Here is a 13,325-nt window from a genome sequence, read left to right as displayed (position 1 = left end):
GCTGTCTTTTGCCCGAGGGCTTATGCCCGAAACGTCGATTCTCCTGTTCCCTGGATGCTGCCTGACCTGCTGCGCTTTTCCAGCAACACATTTTCAGCAGTGGCTGTCTTTTACCAAGTTTGATTACACTACAAACACTGAGAGCCTTCCACCTCTTATGGGTTCACATGCATGTTCTGCAAATCCAGAGCAAATGGTGTTACAGCACAAATGAGTCTCACTCGATCCCCAGTTTATCTGCTTGATCTGCTCATCAAAGCCACTTCCATCTTCAAGATGTTCAATGTGTTTTGGCTGCAAGCCACGTTATGTATCAAGGTTATTGCTAGACTGCTGTGGGAACTTGTACCAGTCTATAGCAGTAAGCTAAAACTCCGCAAGTGTTGAACAGTGGAAACAGGCGCTTACTCACCTGTGCTTGTTGTTCATCTCTAGATTTAATTTTGAAGATGGAACCCCTCCGACAAATTTTGATACATTCCCTGCTGCAATTCTTACGGTGTTCCAGGTAAACACAAAATGTTATTTTTGAATGAATTAAGTTATATTAAAATAATTTCTGCTTTCTAGTTATACCTTATTTCGTGCACTAGCTGTTGCAAACAATTAATGTGCAATGAACACGAATAGTAAACAGTGTTGCTTATCTTGACTGTGGATCACCCGTGGACTTGACTGATTTTCTGGGTTTTGCAAGCTCACAATCTGCTCTCTTAATGAAAGTAGACATGTGCAATTATCCAAATGTGCACCATTCATAATATTAAGCATAAAGCTACTAATTGATGGCATTGTGCTGAGGGAAAGCAAGGATACTACAAATGACCACAGTGCTCCTGGGTTACTAACACCAAACATTAGTCATGCTTCTTGCTCCTGATTGCTATTCAGTGATCTCTGCCAGAACACAATGATGTGACATGAAGAAAAAGTAAGGTCCAGCTGTAATGCCCTAATGGTTGAAAAGCCCCTACTCATGCTATGAGGAATATCTTTTGTCTGAGAAACCAGAGAGCTCAGATAGCCAACTGAACTGTCATAAGCGACTTCCTGAAAGAGAGGTAGGGCAGAAACAATAGGGCGAGAATATTGTGAGGGAAAAGAAGAAGATTGAACCCAATGTCTGATAAATCTGCACATTTCACTCGTTCTCACTAAAACAAAATTCTGCATAAAAAAGGTGCTTGAAATTAGAAGATTAATTGTATACCTATATATGATGATTCTGTATAAATGACCTTGTCAGTGATTACTGGTATGTCGTGTTGGCTAGATTAAAGATGCAATGCAATATTATAATATGACAATTTTAACAATCTCAAGTCAGTATTTTTCAATGAGACTGACATTTTTGGACTAGATTTAACATGGAAAAACCTGAAAGACCTGATCAGATTTTATGGTCATCTTGCAATCAAGGCTCCATGCTGGAGGATGCCTCACCTCCAAGAGCTGCCTCTCATTCGTTTTGGAGCAGAGTTCGGCTAAGCAGCCCCTTGAACCAGCTCTGCCATTCAATGAGATTGTTGCTGATCTGATTGTAACCTTAACTTCACTTTACCGCCTGCTCGCAGTAACTTTTAATTCCCTTGTCAATCAAAAATCAATCGAACTCAGTGATGCAGCCTCCACTCCTCTCTTGGGAGAGAATTTCAAAGACCAACAACTCTTCTTAGAGAAGAAATCTCTCCTCATCTCTCCCTCACCACCAAAACAGGAAACATGCTCCCAACATCTCTTTAAATGTCTGCCATTTCTCTACCTACTTATATTTTCATATGTACAATACTCCTATTATTCCTCTCAATTCCCTCCCTCCCCCTGCCACCCTGGCTCACAGATTGCTCTTGGGGATAAAGAAATTCTCAGGTATTTTTTCACATATTATGATTTCTCGGGCCTAATGTCATCAGTAACTACATTTTTTTTGCCCAATGCTTAGGTAAATAGTCACAACCTAAAGATAATAAAAGTGAATATTGAATTTATGCATGGGCTACTGGGATATGTCACATACCACTGCATTGTCCTCTATCCTTTGAAAAGCAAAATGAGACTCTGTCTCTGAATTAACAAACTCTGTATGCATAAAGAATAGATTAATAAAGACAAAAGATTGCAAGAGGGTGAGGCATACAATTTCTGTAACAGACAATGATAAAGGCTCCCTACACTTTTTGTCAACACACAGAGTGAAACTGGGCATTTAGTACAGCACAAAACAGCAAACTAGCAGCATGTTTTACACCACACAGGATTCTCTGCATTGGCCTCCCGTATAAAGAGATGTTGGGAGCAAATTTCCTGTTTTGGGTGTTGGGAAGAGAGGAGTTGTTGGACTTTGGAATTCTCTCCCTCTGGATCACCTTCCAACTGACCCTGCACAGGCATCTGCCTCAGTTTAGGTGCTAGATTTCCTGCTGATCAGAACGGTTGAGCTATGAGGCAGCTTTGGGATCATAAGATCATGTAATGATGATGAAGGAGACCATCTGGCCCACTGTGCTTGCACTAGCTCTCCAGATAAGTATTATGACTTAGTGCCATTCTCCTGTCCTTTCCATACCTTGTAACTATTTAAAAAATCATCTTCTCGTCTTCTGAATACCTCAATGGAACCTGCCATCACCACATTCCAGATAGTGTATTCCACACCCTACCAACTCTCTGTGTGAAAAGTTTCTTTTCTCAAACATTGGGTTCGTTTAAAAATCATTTTAAATTTGTGCCCGCTTGTTCTTGACATCTTTAAAAACAGGAATAGTTTCTCCTCAACTACTCTATCCAGTTCCATCGTGATATTAAAAATTTCTATCAGACTTTTTCTAGGCCTCCTTTTCTCCAAGGAAAAGAGTCCTCATGTCTCCAGAATGACATCACAGCTAATGTTTATCATTCTCATAAATCTCCTTAGCGCTCTCCCCAATATGTTCACATTCTTCTATAGTGTGGTGCCCAGAACTATACACAGCACTCCAGCTGAGACCCAACAAGTCTAATCTCAGTTGCAGGTAAAATTCTAGAATCCATCATTAAGGACGAAATTTCTAAATTCTTGGAAGTGCAGGGGCAGATTAGAACAAGTCAGCATGAATTTAGTAAGGGGATTTTGTGCCTGACAAACCTGTTAGAATTCTTTGAAGAGGTAACAAGTGAGTTAGACCAAGGAAACCCAGTGGATGTTATCTACCTGGATTTTGAAAAGGCCTTTAATAAGGTGCCTCACGGGAGGCTGCTGAGTAAGGTAAGGACTCGTGGTGTTCGAGGTGAGCTACTGGCATGGATTGAGGATTGTCAGTCTGACAGAAGGCAGAGAGTTGTAATAAAAGGTTCTCTTTCAGAATGGCAGCTAGTGACAAGTGGTGTCTCATAAGATTCAGTGTCGGGGCCGCAGTTCAATTTTTATATTAATGATCTGGATGAGGGGACTGGGAGCATTCTGGTGAACTTTACCAAAGTTAGGTGGACAGACAGGAAGTTCTGAGGAGGTGGGGAGGCTGCAGAAAGATTTAGACAATTTAGGGGAATGGTCCAAGAAATGGTTGATGAAATTCAACGTGAGCAAATGCGAAGTCTTGCACTTCGGAAAAAAGAATACAGGCATGGACTATTTTCTAAATGGTGAGAAAATTCATAAAGCCAAAGTACAAAGAAATCTGGGAGTGTTAGTCCAGGATTCTCTAAAGGTTAACTTGCAGGTTGAGTCCGTGGTTAAGAAAGCAAAGTAATGTCATTTATCTCAAAAGGGTTGGAATGTAAAAGCAGTGATATGCTACCCTGAGACTTCATAAAGCTGTAGTTAGGTCCCATTTAGAATACTGAGTCCAATTTTGGATCCCACACCTCAGGAAGGACATACTGACACTGTAGTGCCAGCAGAGATTCACACGGATGATCCCTGGAATGGTAGACCTAACATACGATGAACGGCTGAGGATCCTGGGATTGTATTCATTAGAGTTTTGAAGGTTGAGGGGAGATCTAATAGAAACTTACAAGAAAATACATGGCTTAGAAAGGGTGGATGCTGGGAAATTGTTTCCATTAGGCAGGGATTACTAGGACCTGTGGCACAGCCTTAGAATTAGAGGGGGACAATTTAGAATGGAATTGAGGAGACATTACTTCAGCCAGAGAGTGGTGAGCCTGCGGAATGCATTGCCATGGAGTACAGTGGAGGTCGGGACGTTAAATGTCTCCAAGGCAGATATTGATAAATTATTGATCTCCCAAGGAATTAAGGGCTATGGGGAGAGTGCGGGTAAGTGGAGTTGAAATGCCCATCAGCCATGATTGAATGGCGGAGTGAACTTGATGGGCCGAATGGCTTTACTTCCACTCCTATGTCTTAAGTGCAGCACAGTGGCTTAGTGGTTAACACTGCTGCCTCAGAGTGCCAGTGACCTGGGTTCGACCCCTGCTTCAGGCGACTGTCTGTGTGGAGTTTGGACATTCTCCCCGTGTCTGTGTGGGTTTCCTTTGGGTGCTCTGGTTTCCTCCCACAAACCAAAGATGTGCAGATCAGGTGAATTGGCCATACTAAATTGTCTGTAGTGTTAGGTACATTAGTCAGGGGTAAATATAAGGTAGGGGAATGGGTCTGGGTGGGTTACTTTTAAAAGGGTCGGTATGGACTTGTTGGGCCGAAGGGCCTGTTTCCATACTGTAGGGAATTTAATCTAAAAAAAAGTGTCGAATGCATGTTCAGCTTCACCTCTTTGCACTTGTATTTATGTCCCTATTAATAAAGCCGAGAATATTTCATGCTCTATTAACTGCCTTCTCCACCTGTGCTGTCATCTTTAATGATTTGATTTGAGTTATTGTAGTCACATGTACCTAAGTACAATGAAAAGCTTTGTTTTGCGAGCAGTATAGGCACATCATAGCAAACAAGAAAATATAGGTCATAGGGTGCTTAGACTATGCAAGCCATACAAGGTTATGGCTGCATAGGAGGTGCACAAAGCAAGATTGATATTAGCACCATCAACATTATTCAAAGTAATTCAGCAATCTAATAACTACAGTGAAGAAGCTGGTCTTGAAACTGTTAATACTAGTGTTCAAGCTTCTGTATCTTGAATACGGGAAAGATTGAAAGAGAGCATTACACAAGGTGGGAGGGGCTTTGATGTCGGTATCCTTTCTGCGGCAACAAGAATTGTAAACCGAGTATGGAGACATATGTCCAGGTGCCACTTCTCCTGCACCCTCTTTAGAATGGTACCTCTGTTTATGTCATCTTCTTATGTCCCTTTTACCAATATGAATTGGCACACACTTCTTTGCATTGAACTTCATCTGCCACCTATCCATCCAGCTAATCAATGTTCTTTTGAAGCTCTACATTGTTCTCTTCACAGTTTACAATTCCTCCAAGTTTTGAACCATCAGCAAACTTTCAAATTGTCCTCAGTACCATCATGCTACAGATCATTTATATATAATCAGGAAAAGCAAGAATCACATTGGTGATCCTTGAGGATCTTGACTACAAACTTGCCTCCAGTTTGAAAAATATCCATCAACCATGACTTTGTTTCCAATCACTCAGCCAATTTTGAATGCAAGTTGCTCCTGTCCCTTTTATCTCATGGCTTTAACTTTTCTGTCATGTGTGTTGTGTGAAATTGTATCAAAGTCCATGTACACCACATCAACAAACTTGTCCTCATTGACCCTTTCTGTTAGCTCTTCAGAAAATTCCAACAAGTTAGTTAAACAGGATTTCCCGTTTAGAAATCAAGCTAGCTCTATGTTTTTCCATGAAACAACTAATTCTATCACTAATAATAGTTTCTCAAAGCTTCTCCAGCACTAGAATTAAACTGACTGATCTGTAATTATTTAAAAGGTTTAAGTAGGAAAATGGGACCAATTCTCATAATGCAAAATATGGATCATCATTCTTGATTCTGCATCAATCTAACAGAGAAGGAACTTTGAAGTTACAATGAAACAAAAGATACATGTTTTAAAGTTTTATTCGATCAGCAGGGGTGCATCAAGACTGAATACTGGTGACAGTTCTGATATCCAAAATCAAATGTAAATTTTTTGCCATTGAGATAATTCCTGCCCAGCTTACGTCTCTCTCATCTCTTCATTGGCCATTGAATTTTTGATTTCTGGTGTTAATTATTGCACATTGTTTCTAGCAATACAAAATAAAAGTTAAAAGTTCAACATATAAGAAGTGCTTTTTTATCATTGAAGACTCTGATAGTTGAAAGATATTGGAAATAATACTACAATTAGTCTTAATTTAAACACTTTAAGTTTGTAGATAATTAAAAATCTTCATAATAATTTAAGGTTTTCCATCAGTAAAGTACTAATGCTCTTCTTCTATTATTAATTGCACAGATCTTGACAGGAGAAGACTGGAATGCAGTTATGTATTTTGGAATTGAATCACAAGGAGGAGTTAAAAAAGGAATGTTTTCATCCATTTATTTTATTATCTTGACACTGTTTGGGAATTGTATCCTTTGTAATTTGATCAACAACTTGATCAACTTTACTGTGCTTAGATTCTTATTAGCTACCAGTTAATGTGGAGTGCCTTGAATCTTCATTTCAACTAAATGGTGTAGGTTTGGTGAGGAAGCAATATTCTATTAATGTCTGGCAGTCAAAATTTGTTCATCCTGTCACCTGACCTGTAAACTAACTTACAAATATCACAAATCCTGGATACATTTGTTCCACTACCCAACTCATTCCTCCCAGTAAAATACTGGAACATGTATGGAAATGGGTCTCTGAATGGAAAAGGTCAGAGAGCAAAGTTTACAGTGAAGGCATTTAATGTTCTTTAATTTTTGATCTTAAAGCAAATATTTTTCCTGAGCTTTATCATGAACAGACACACTTCTCAATGTCTTCTTGGCCATTGCAGTCGATAACCTGGCAAATGCACAAGAGTTGACAAAGGTTTGTATTTCAATTCATTCTCTTCATCGTCAAATTAAGATTTTTTAGGTGAAACATCAATGATTCCTTTTGGCTCTTATTGTGTGGTTTGTTTACAATGGAACACTAAATAGCATCTTGTTATGTTGAGGAACACATTACTTTTATTGTGGAATTGAACATTTTACATGTGAAAAACCCTTGATCTCCTCAGACACTAATTTGACAAACCAAACATTATAGAAACAACATAATTAATTGCATATCACATGTAATGAGTTTAATTCCTATTATATTCAGCTCAGAAGCTTGTCTGACACAATTGAATTGTACAATTATAGTCATTAAATGTTGGATGTTTCCATTCCCAGCCAAAGTGGGCCAAACCAATGTATGCAGTCACTGTAGAGATAAAGAGATGAGGCAATAGAAATCAAAATCTTTCAGCCTCATGGTAATTGTTTTCATAAGTGTTGTCAGACAGTGTCTATTGTCAGTGCACAGATGCCAAAATTTTCAATAGACTGTGGGAGAAGTCTGATTACAGCATCCATACAATCTAATAGTGAGTTTACATGCAGACTCGTTTTGAACTGAAAAGATCCCAATGTCCATATATGAAACATATTTTATCCATCTTGTTTTAAAGAAAACATCTGTAGTGAGCACTTGCTTATAACACTTATCTGTGTTATTTGTTCAAAGATTATAGTAAGTCCGTTGTCCTTCATCATCTTGAAAACCACAATAAAAAGTAGGACATTTCAAGTGAAGGGAACTGGAAAGAAAAATGTATTTTCAACAGGAATTGTGCAATTAGAATCAATAGCAATAAACATTTCTAATCTTAAATTAGTTGCGTATTAAAACCTAAATGTTCATCAACAGTAACATTTCCTAGCAATGCAGTTCTTCTGTCATACTTAATGAGCAGGTTCAATAAATTCACCTCAACAGACAAGTTTTAAATACACTTTGTTCCCATAAATATCTACAAGATTGGCTGCAGTGTATCTTTTTCTGCTTACCATAGATGCTCAAGCAATGGTCAATCTCATGTCGACTCCTACAATTTGGCTCTAGGTGCACTATTTTCGCATTTGCTCGGTTCTCGTATCAATATCAGAAATACCCTTGCACGCCCGAGTCTCGACCCATTTCATGACCATGGACAGCAACAAGTAAAAGCGTCATTAATTGCAGTTCCAAAGACCCAGCATAGATTTCAATCTCTCGAAAATAGTTGTATAAAAGCAAACTCCGACTTCCTGCGTTAAAAAAAAAGTTTAAAAAAGTTTCAACTTTTTATATAAATATGCATGAATGTGCTAATAGTGAAACAACCCCTTTTCAGAATCAGTATAATTTCCTAAGAAAATCAGAATTGAATGAGCTATGTGATGGATTTATAGTGACATGAACATCATACAAATCGACCAACAAGGAGCAAGAGTAGGCTATTCGGCCTTTTGAACCTATTTTGCCTTGTAATAAGATCATAGCTGATCTGATTTTAACCCCAAACACACATTCCTGCATATCCTCATAATCTTTTACTATTTGGTAGTCAAGAATCTACCTCTGCCTTAAATATATTTAGCGATTCTACATCCATTGCTTTTTGAAGAAGGGAATTCCAAATACACTCAACCCTCTGAGAGAATTTTTTTCCTTATTTCTGTCGTAGGTAGGCGACCTTTATTTTAAAATGATGCCCTCTAGTTCTATATTCTACAAGAGAAGGCATCCTTTCCACATGCACTAGTCAAGTCCCCTCAGGATCTTACATATTTTAATTAAGTCATCGCTGGCTGTTGTAAACTCAAGAGGGTATAGAACTAGTTTTCTCATAAATCAATCTGCTCACCGCTGATAATTTGCCAGCATTTGGCCTGTATCCCTCTGAACCCTTCTTATTTGTGTAACCATCCAGATGCCTTCTAAATGTTTTAATTGTGCCTTCCTCAACCACCTTCTCTGGCAGCTCATTCCACACATGCACCACCCTCTGCATGAAAAAGTTACCCCTCAAGTCCCTTTTAAATCTTTCCCCTCTCACTTTAATCCTATGCCCTCTAGTTTTGGATGCCCCCAACCTGGAAAAAAGACCTTGTCTATTCACCCTATCCATGTCCCTCATGATTTTATAAACCTCTATAATGTCACCCCTCAGCCTCTGACTCATCAGGGTAAAAAGCCCCCTGCGTATTCAGCCTCTCCCTACTGCTCAAGATATGTGCACATGCAGGAGCAGGGCTGTTTTTGTTTTTCATAAAATCATAGAATTCTACACCACAGAAGGAGGTAATTTGTCCAATTAGTCATTTGCTGCTTCCTCCCTAGCCCTGAAACCTTTTCTTTTTTAACCTTTCAGTTTTAAAAGTTTTTGTTGAATATGCTTCCAGGGAGTGTCTTGGTCCATGAAAGCTGATACCTCTAACTATCTGCTTGCTTTTTGTTACTAAACACCTTATATATCTGACTTCACTCAGCCAGTGACAACAGCTTCCTGTCTCAACTGTATCAAAATCTCTCATAATTAGCTTAGAACAGTTTTCTCATGTAATGTCATTTTACTTTTAGAAATTTCAGGGAAACATTTCAAAGTCTGTGTTTTGAAATCTTGGCATAAATTCCATTCCTCAAAAGGTTGGAGAAACATTCTTGTGTCAGTGGAAATAAAGTATTCAGGTGTGGTGTGGAATAACATGTAGCTTAGATCCATCTCCTGTCATTTCATTTCTCAGGATGAAGAAGAGATGGAAGAAGCTAATATCCAAAAAAACACCATCCAGAAGGCCATAGAGGTTGCAGATGTCAGTCCAATATCTGCAACTAACCTATCTATAGCAGCGTAAGTTCAGAATTTATACAGTAATATTTTACACACAATTTTATTTTGTATATCATTGCATTTCAGTTGTTTTTCACATGACCCCAAAAATATTGGTACTTCTGCCTATTTTGGTTTATGTGTGCTCTTTTATTTGTTGTATTTAAGTTCTAGTATTTTACTTTAGTCTGACATCCGAGACTGTTGGGCCATGGAATGTATATCTATCATGTCCTGCCATTGATACCTTCCACAGGACCACTGTTATCACTAGCTGCTAGGACCACTAAATAGCTGTCTGTATTGGAAGCTAAAAAAGAGAAAATATAGACAGCCAGGGTACATCCAGTTTATTACTTTCTAAAGATCCACCTGCAAAAGTGCGCATTGGCTAAAAGAAACAACACATGAAAAATTACTGTCTTCCCATATTGTCCTGCTTTACTGTTAAAGTTCTGGCTTGAAACTTGTTCATTTGGAAGAGCTGTCAGAATGATGTTGGTGACTGTTGATCCGTGTTGGAGTGAGTATCTTTTTTAAACCATTCCTTCACTGGACATGACCGTTGCTCCAAGGTCAGTATTTGTTCTCCATCTCCAATTGTCTTTGAAAGGGTGGTGGTGAACTGCAATCTTCAAGGTGGTGTACAGATGCTCCCAGTGTTGTTCCAGGCAGGGATGGTGAAGACCTGGCCATATACCAACAGGTCAGTGTGGTATGGAGGGGACTATGCAGGTGATAGTGCTTCCACACATCTGCTGTCCTTGTCCTTGTAAACAGGAGAGTTCATGGTTTGGAATGTGGAATCAAATGAGGCTTGGTGAACTGCTAGAATTCAATTTATATATGTTTACACTTCAGCAACATGTGGAGTGTGTAAATATTTAAGGTGGTGTTTTGGGTACTGGTAAATGGGACTCTTTTGTCTTGGATAGAGTTGAACCACTTGAGTGTTGTTGCATCTGCATTCTTCCATGTAAATGGAACTTAATCAAAATCACTCCTACCTTGTGCCTTGTAGTTGGTGGACAGGCCTTGATGAGTCAGAAGATGAGTTCTGATCACAGAATTCCTAGTCTCTCACCTTTGCTTATGGCTGGATTATTTGTGTGTCTGGTCCACTTTCTGGTTTATAGTATCTCCTAGAGTTTTCTTCAGTCCTCTGAAAGTATTCAAAGGATCTTCCTGAAGAAGATTGTGGAAGGTAGATCATGGGATCACTGAGTTGAGAGTGATTTGTGAGTAGCCTCAAACCTGTTAGATTATCCTGAGGGATCAAAGAAAACTCTTTGAGAGAGTTACCTAATTTGGTCTCCAGTTCAGATTGAACACTCATAGGAGATTTGTGTGCCTAAGAAGATTGATGGTATACATAGCTGTGCCCCGTCTGGATGGGATAGATTAGGACGATGTGGTCTTTCTTCATCCTAGTCATGCTTGTCTGTATCCACTACCTCTGGGAGTGGAGATGCTGGAGGGTTGGAGATGGTAGGGCTAACATTGAGAATAATGATAGTCATATTCCATTGCTTAATGTCTGAATTTTCTAATTATATCAAGCTTATAAAAAAAAATTGTAGTAATATTAAATATGTTTTGGTTATTGACAATTCAATCCATAATGCTACCAATACAGTTGGGAAAAAAAATTCTCCACATATATACAACTCATTTACATGGATTATCACAGTTTCTGTTTATTTCTCTTGTTTTTCTGCATTAATTTGAATAAGGAACCGTTTCATTTTGGCTGTGATTTCTTTCTGTTCAGCTTTTCGTTGCTTTAATTTGAGTTATGAGAAGGTGAGTTGATACAATCAATTCCAATACCCAATCCCGTTCTTTTCCTAACTGGCAATGCCTTGGACTCATACTCTGTGGTCCTGAATTGGGTTGTCTTGATCAGAAGTTAAACAGCAGCAAAAGCAAGAAGTGGAAATAAACAGTGCAATTTGTAGGGCAGAGAAGTCACTTTTTGTAAATGATGCGACCCAATAATTACTGGGTGTTTTAATGAGGTTGGAAGGCTTAGCAGATCTGTGTTCAACCTGCTTCATGTGGCCTATCTTTCTATTCAATCACTGAGATTTATTAAAGCTGGTTAGCACTTCTTTAGAAAAATAACTGAAATAAATGCCAGATTCGTTAATGGCTTGCTTGCATATCATTTCAACTTTATTTTTCTCAATAAACTGGTTACATTTAGAAAAGTGTCAATATATCTTCCAAGCTGCTTATGTGGAATAAATTTACACGAATATCAAACTTTGCAAACAGAGACTTTTCAAGTCTTGATACTGACACCTTCCCCCAAAACAATTGTTACTTTCTCCGATACATTTCTATTGCTGCATATTATTGTATTTCCACTTTTTACCTTTGCAATGTATCTACTATTAAAGCAATTGTTGAACTCCTTCCCTTCCGGCTATCCTCTGTGTGAAATGTGGGAAGTATTTATAATGTAAATGAATTGATGAACTCTCCTTTTTTTTTCTTCTGGAATGTGTGATACACCTAACCCCACTGGCCCATGTTGTTGTAAATTTTATGTGATTTGCCATTAATCATTTTACTGTATTTCAGATTGTAATTCAAGGAGCGATTTTTACAGAAGTGGCACTTGCTCAATTTATTACCTTGTGAATGGTGTTCCCATTGTAGTACTTTAATTCAAAGCAGGATGGAGTCTGAAGGTCGAAGCATTGAGACTAATTGTTGTTTGGCTGCATTGAGTTTGATTCAGTAACAGTTTTCATCTGAATAACTGCTCTGATCAAGTCTGTGAGATGGAGTCACAGACAAATGCAACCTGCCTGTGATTATGATGGAGCCTTTTGATCTTTTCCCAATGTATTTTTTGTCTCATCTTTTTTGCATGTGCAGTTTTGTAAAGCAAAATCGAGGTACTCTATCTCGCAGCTCGTCAGTCTCCAGCGTAAATTCACCGTGAGTTGCTCTCTGTTACAATATTATACAGTAACCTCTTCAGAAAGCGTCATTCACCATTGTAACACTGAGTGGGAAGAGCGGATGTTGTAAACATGCAATGGCTGTGCTCTTCCTACTGTTCAGACAATTTCTTTTGTCTACTCCATTCACTGTCATTGGTGGCTTCTGTGCTTGTCAATATCTTGTCACTTTATTATGTTCCTTTGACCTATCTGTGGTGAATCTGGTGATGCATCAATTTGAACAAGAAAGTTGAAATTACATATCATATAAACAAAGCAACCCTCATCCCATTAAATTGTCTAATTAAGGTTATGGTAAATTTACTTACATGCAGACAAAATAATTGTGTCAAACTCAATTAGAAATAATTTGGTCCGGAATTCTTTCATTCAGAATGAAGTTGGTAATGCTGCCATAAAATAATGTTCTCTCTAATATATCCCTATTCCTACTTGCCATTCTTTACATTTTAAAAACTGAACAAGATTTAAAGTATGACAGAGCAGTCATAATCCTATTATATCTAATGTTATATTGTATACAGCTTATTCACATGATGATAGTTAAAACCTTCAGTTGATTCTAGTGTGTTCAGTAAGGTAGCTGTTTTATTTACAAA

General features: G+C 38.4%; 1 protein-coding gene across 10 annotated transcripts in view; it reads left to right on the top strand.

The window, feature by feature from the left end:
- The window catches only part of LOC122564768 (probable voltage-dependent N-type calcium channel subunit alpha-1B), a 594,873-nt gene that overhangs the window by 425,390 nt on the left and 156,158 nt on the right, over positions 1-13,325 (top strand). For all 10 annotated transcript variants that reach the window (XM_043719974.1, XM_043719969.1, XM_043719970.1 and 7 more), the window contains 5 exons: positions 436-508; positions 6,370-6,487; positions 6,872-6,939; positions 9,666-9,772; positions 12,638-12,700. In XM_043719974.1, coding sequence (XP_043575909.1) covers positions 436-508; positions 6,370-6,487; positions 6,872-6,939; positions 9,666-9,772; positions 12,638-12,700 — 429 coding nt within the window. The remainder of the gene's footprint in view (positions 1-435; positions 509-6,369; positions 6,488-6,871; positions 6,940-9,665; positions 9,773-12,637; positions 12,701-13,325) is intronic.

This window comes from Chiloscyllium plagiosum, chromosome 30 (genome assembly GCF_004010195.1).
Source record: "Chiloscyllium plagiosum isolate BGI_BamShark_2017 chromosome 30, ASM401019v2, whole genome shotgun sequence".
Lineage (NCBI taxonomy): Eukaryota > Metazoa > Chordata > Chondrichthyes > Orectolobiformes > Hemiscylliidae > Chiloscyllium > Chiloscyllium plagiosum.
Note: the sequence above shows the minus strand (reverse complement) of the source record. Positions and strands in the feature narration are given on the sequence as shown.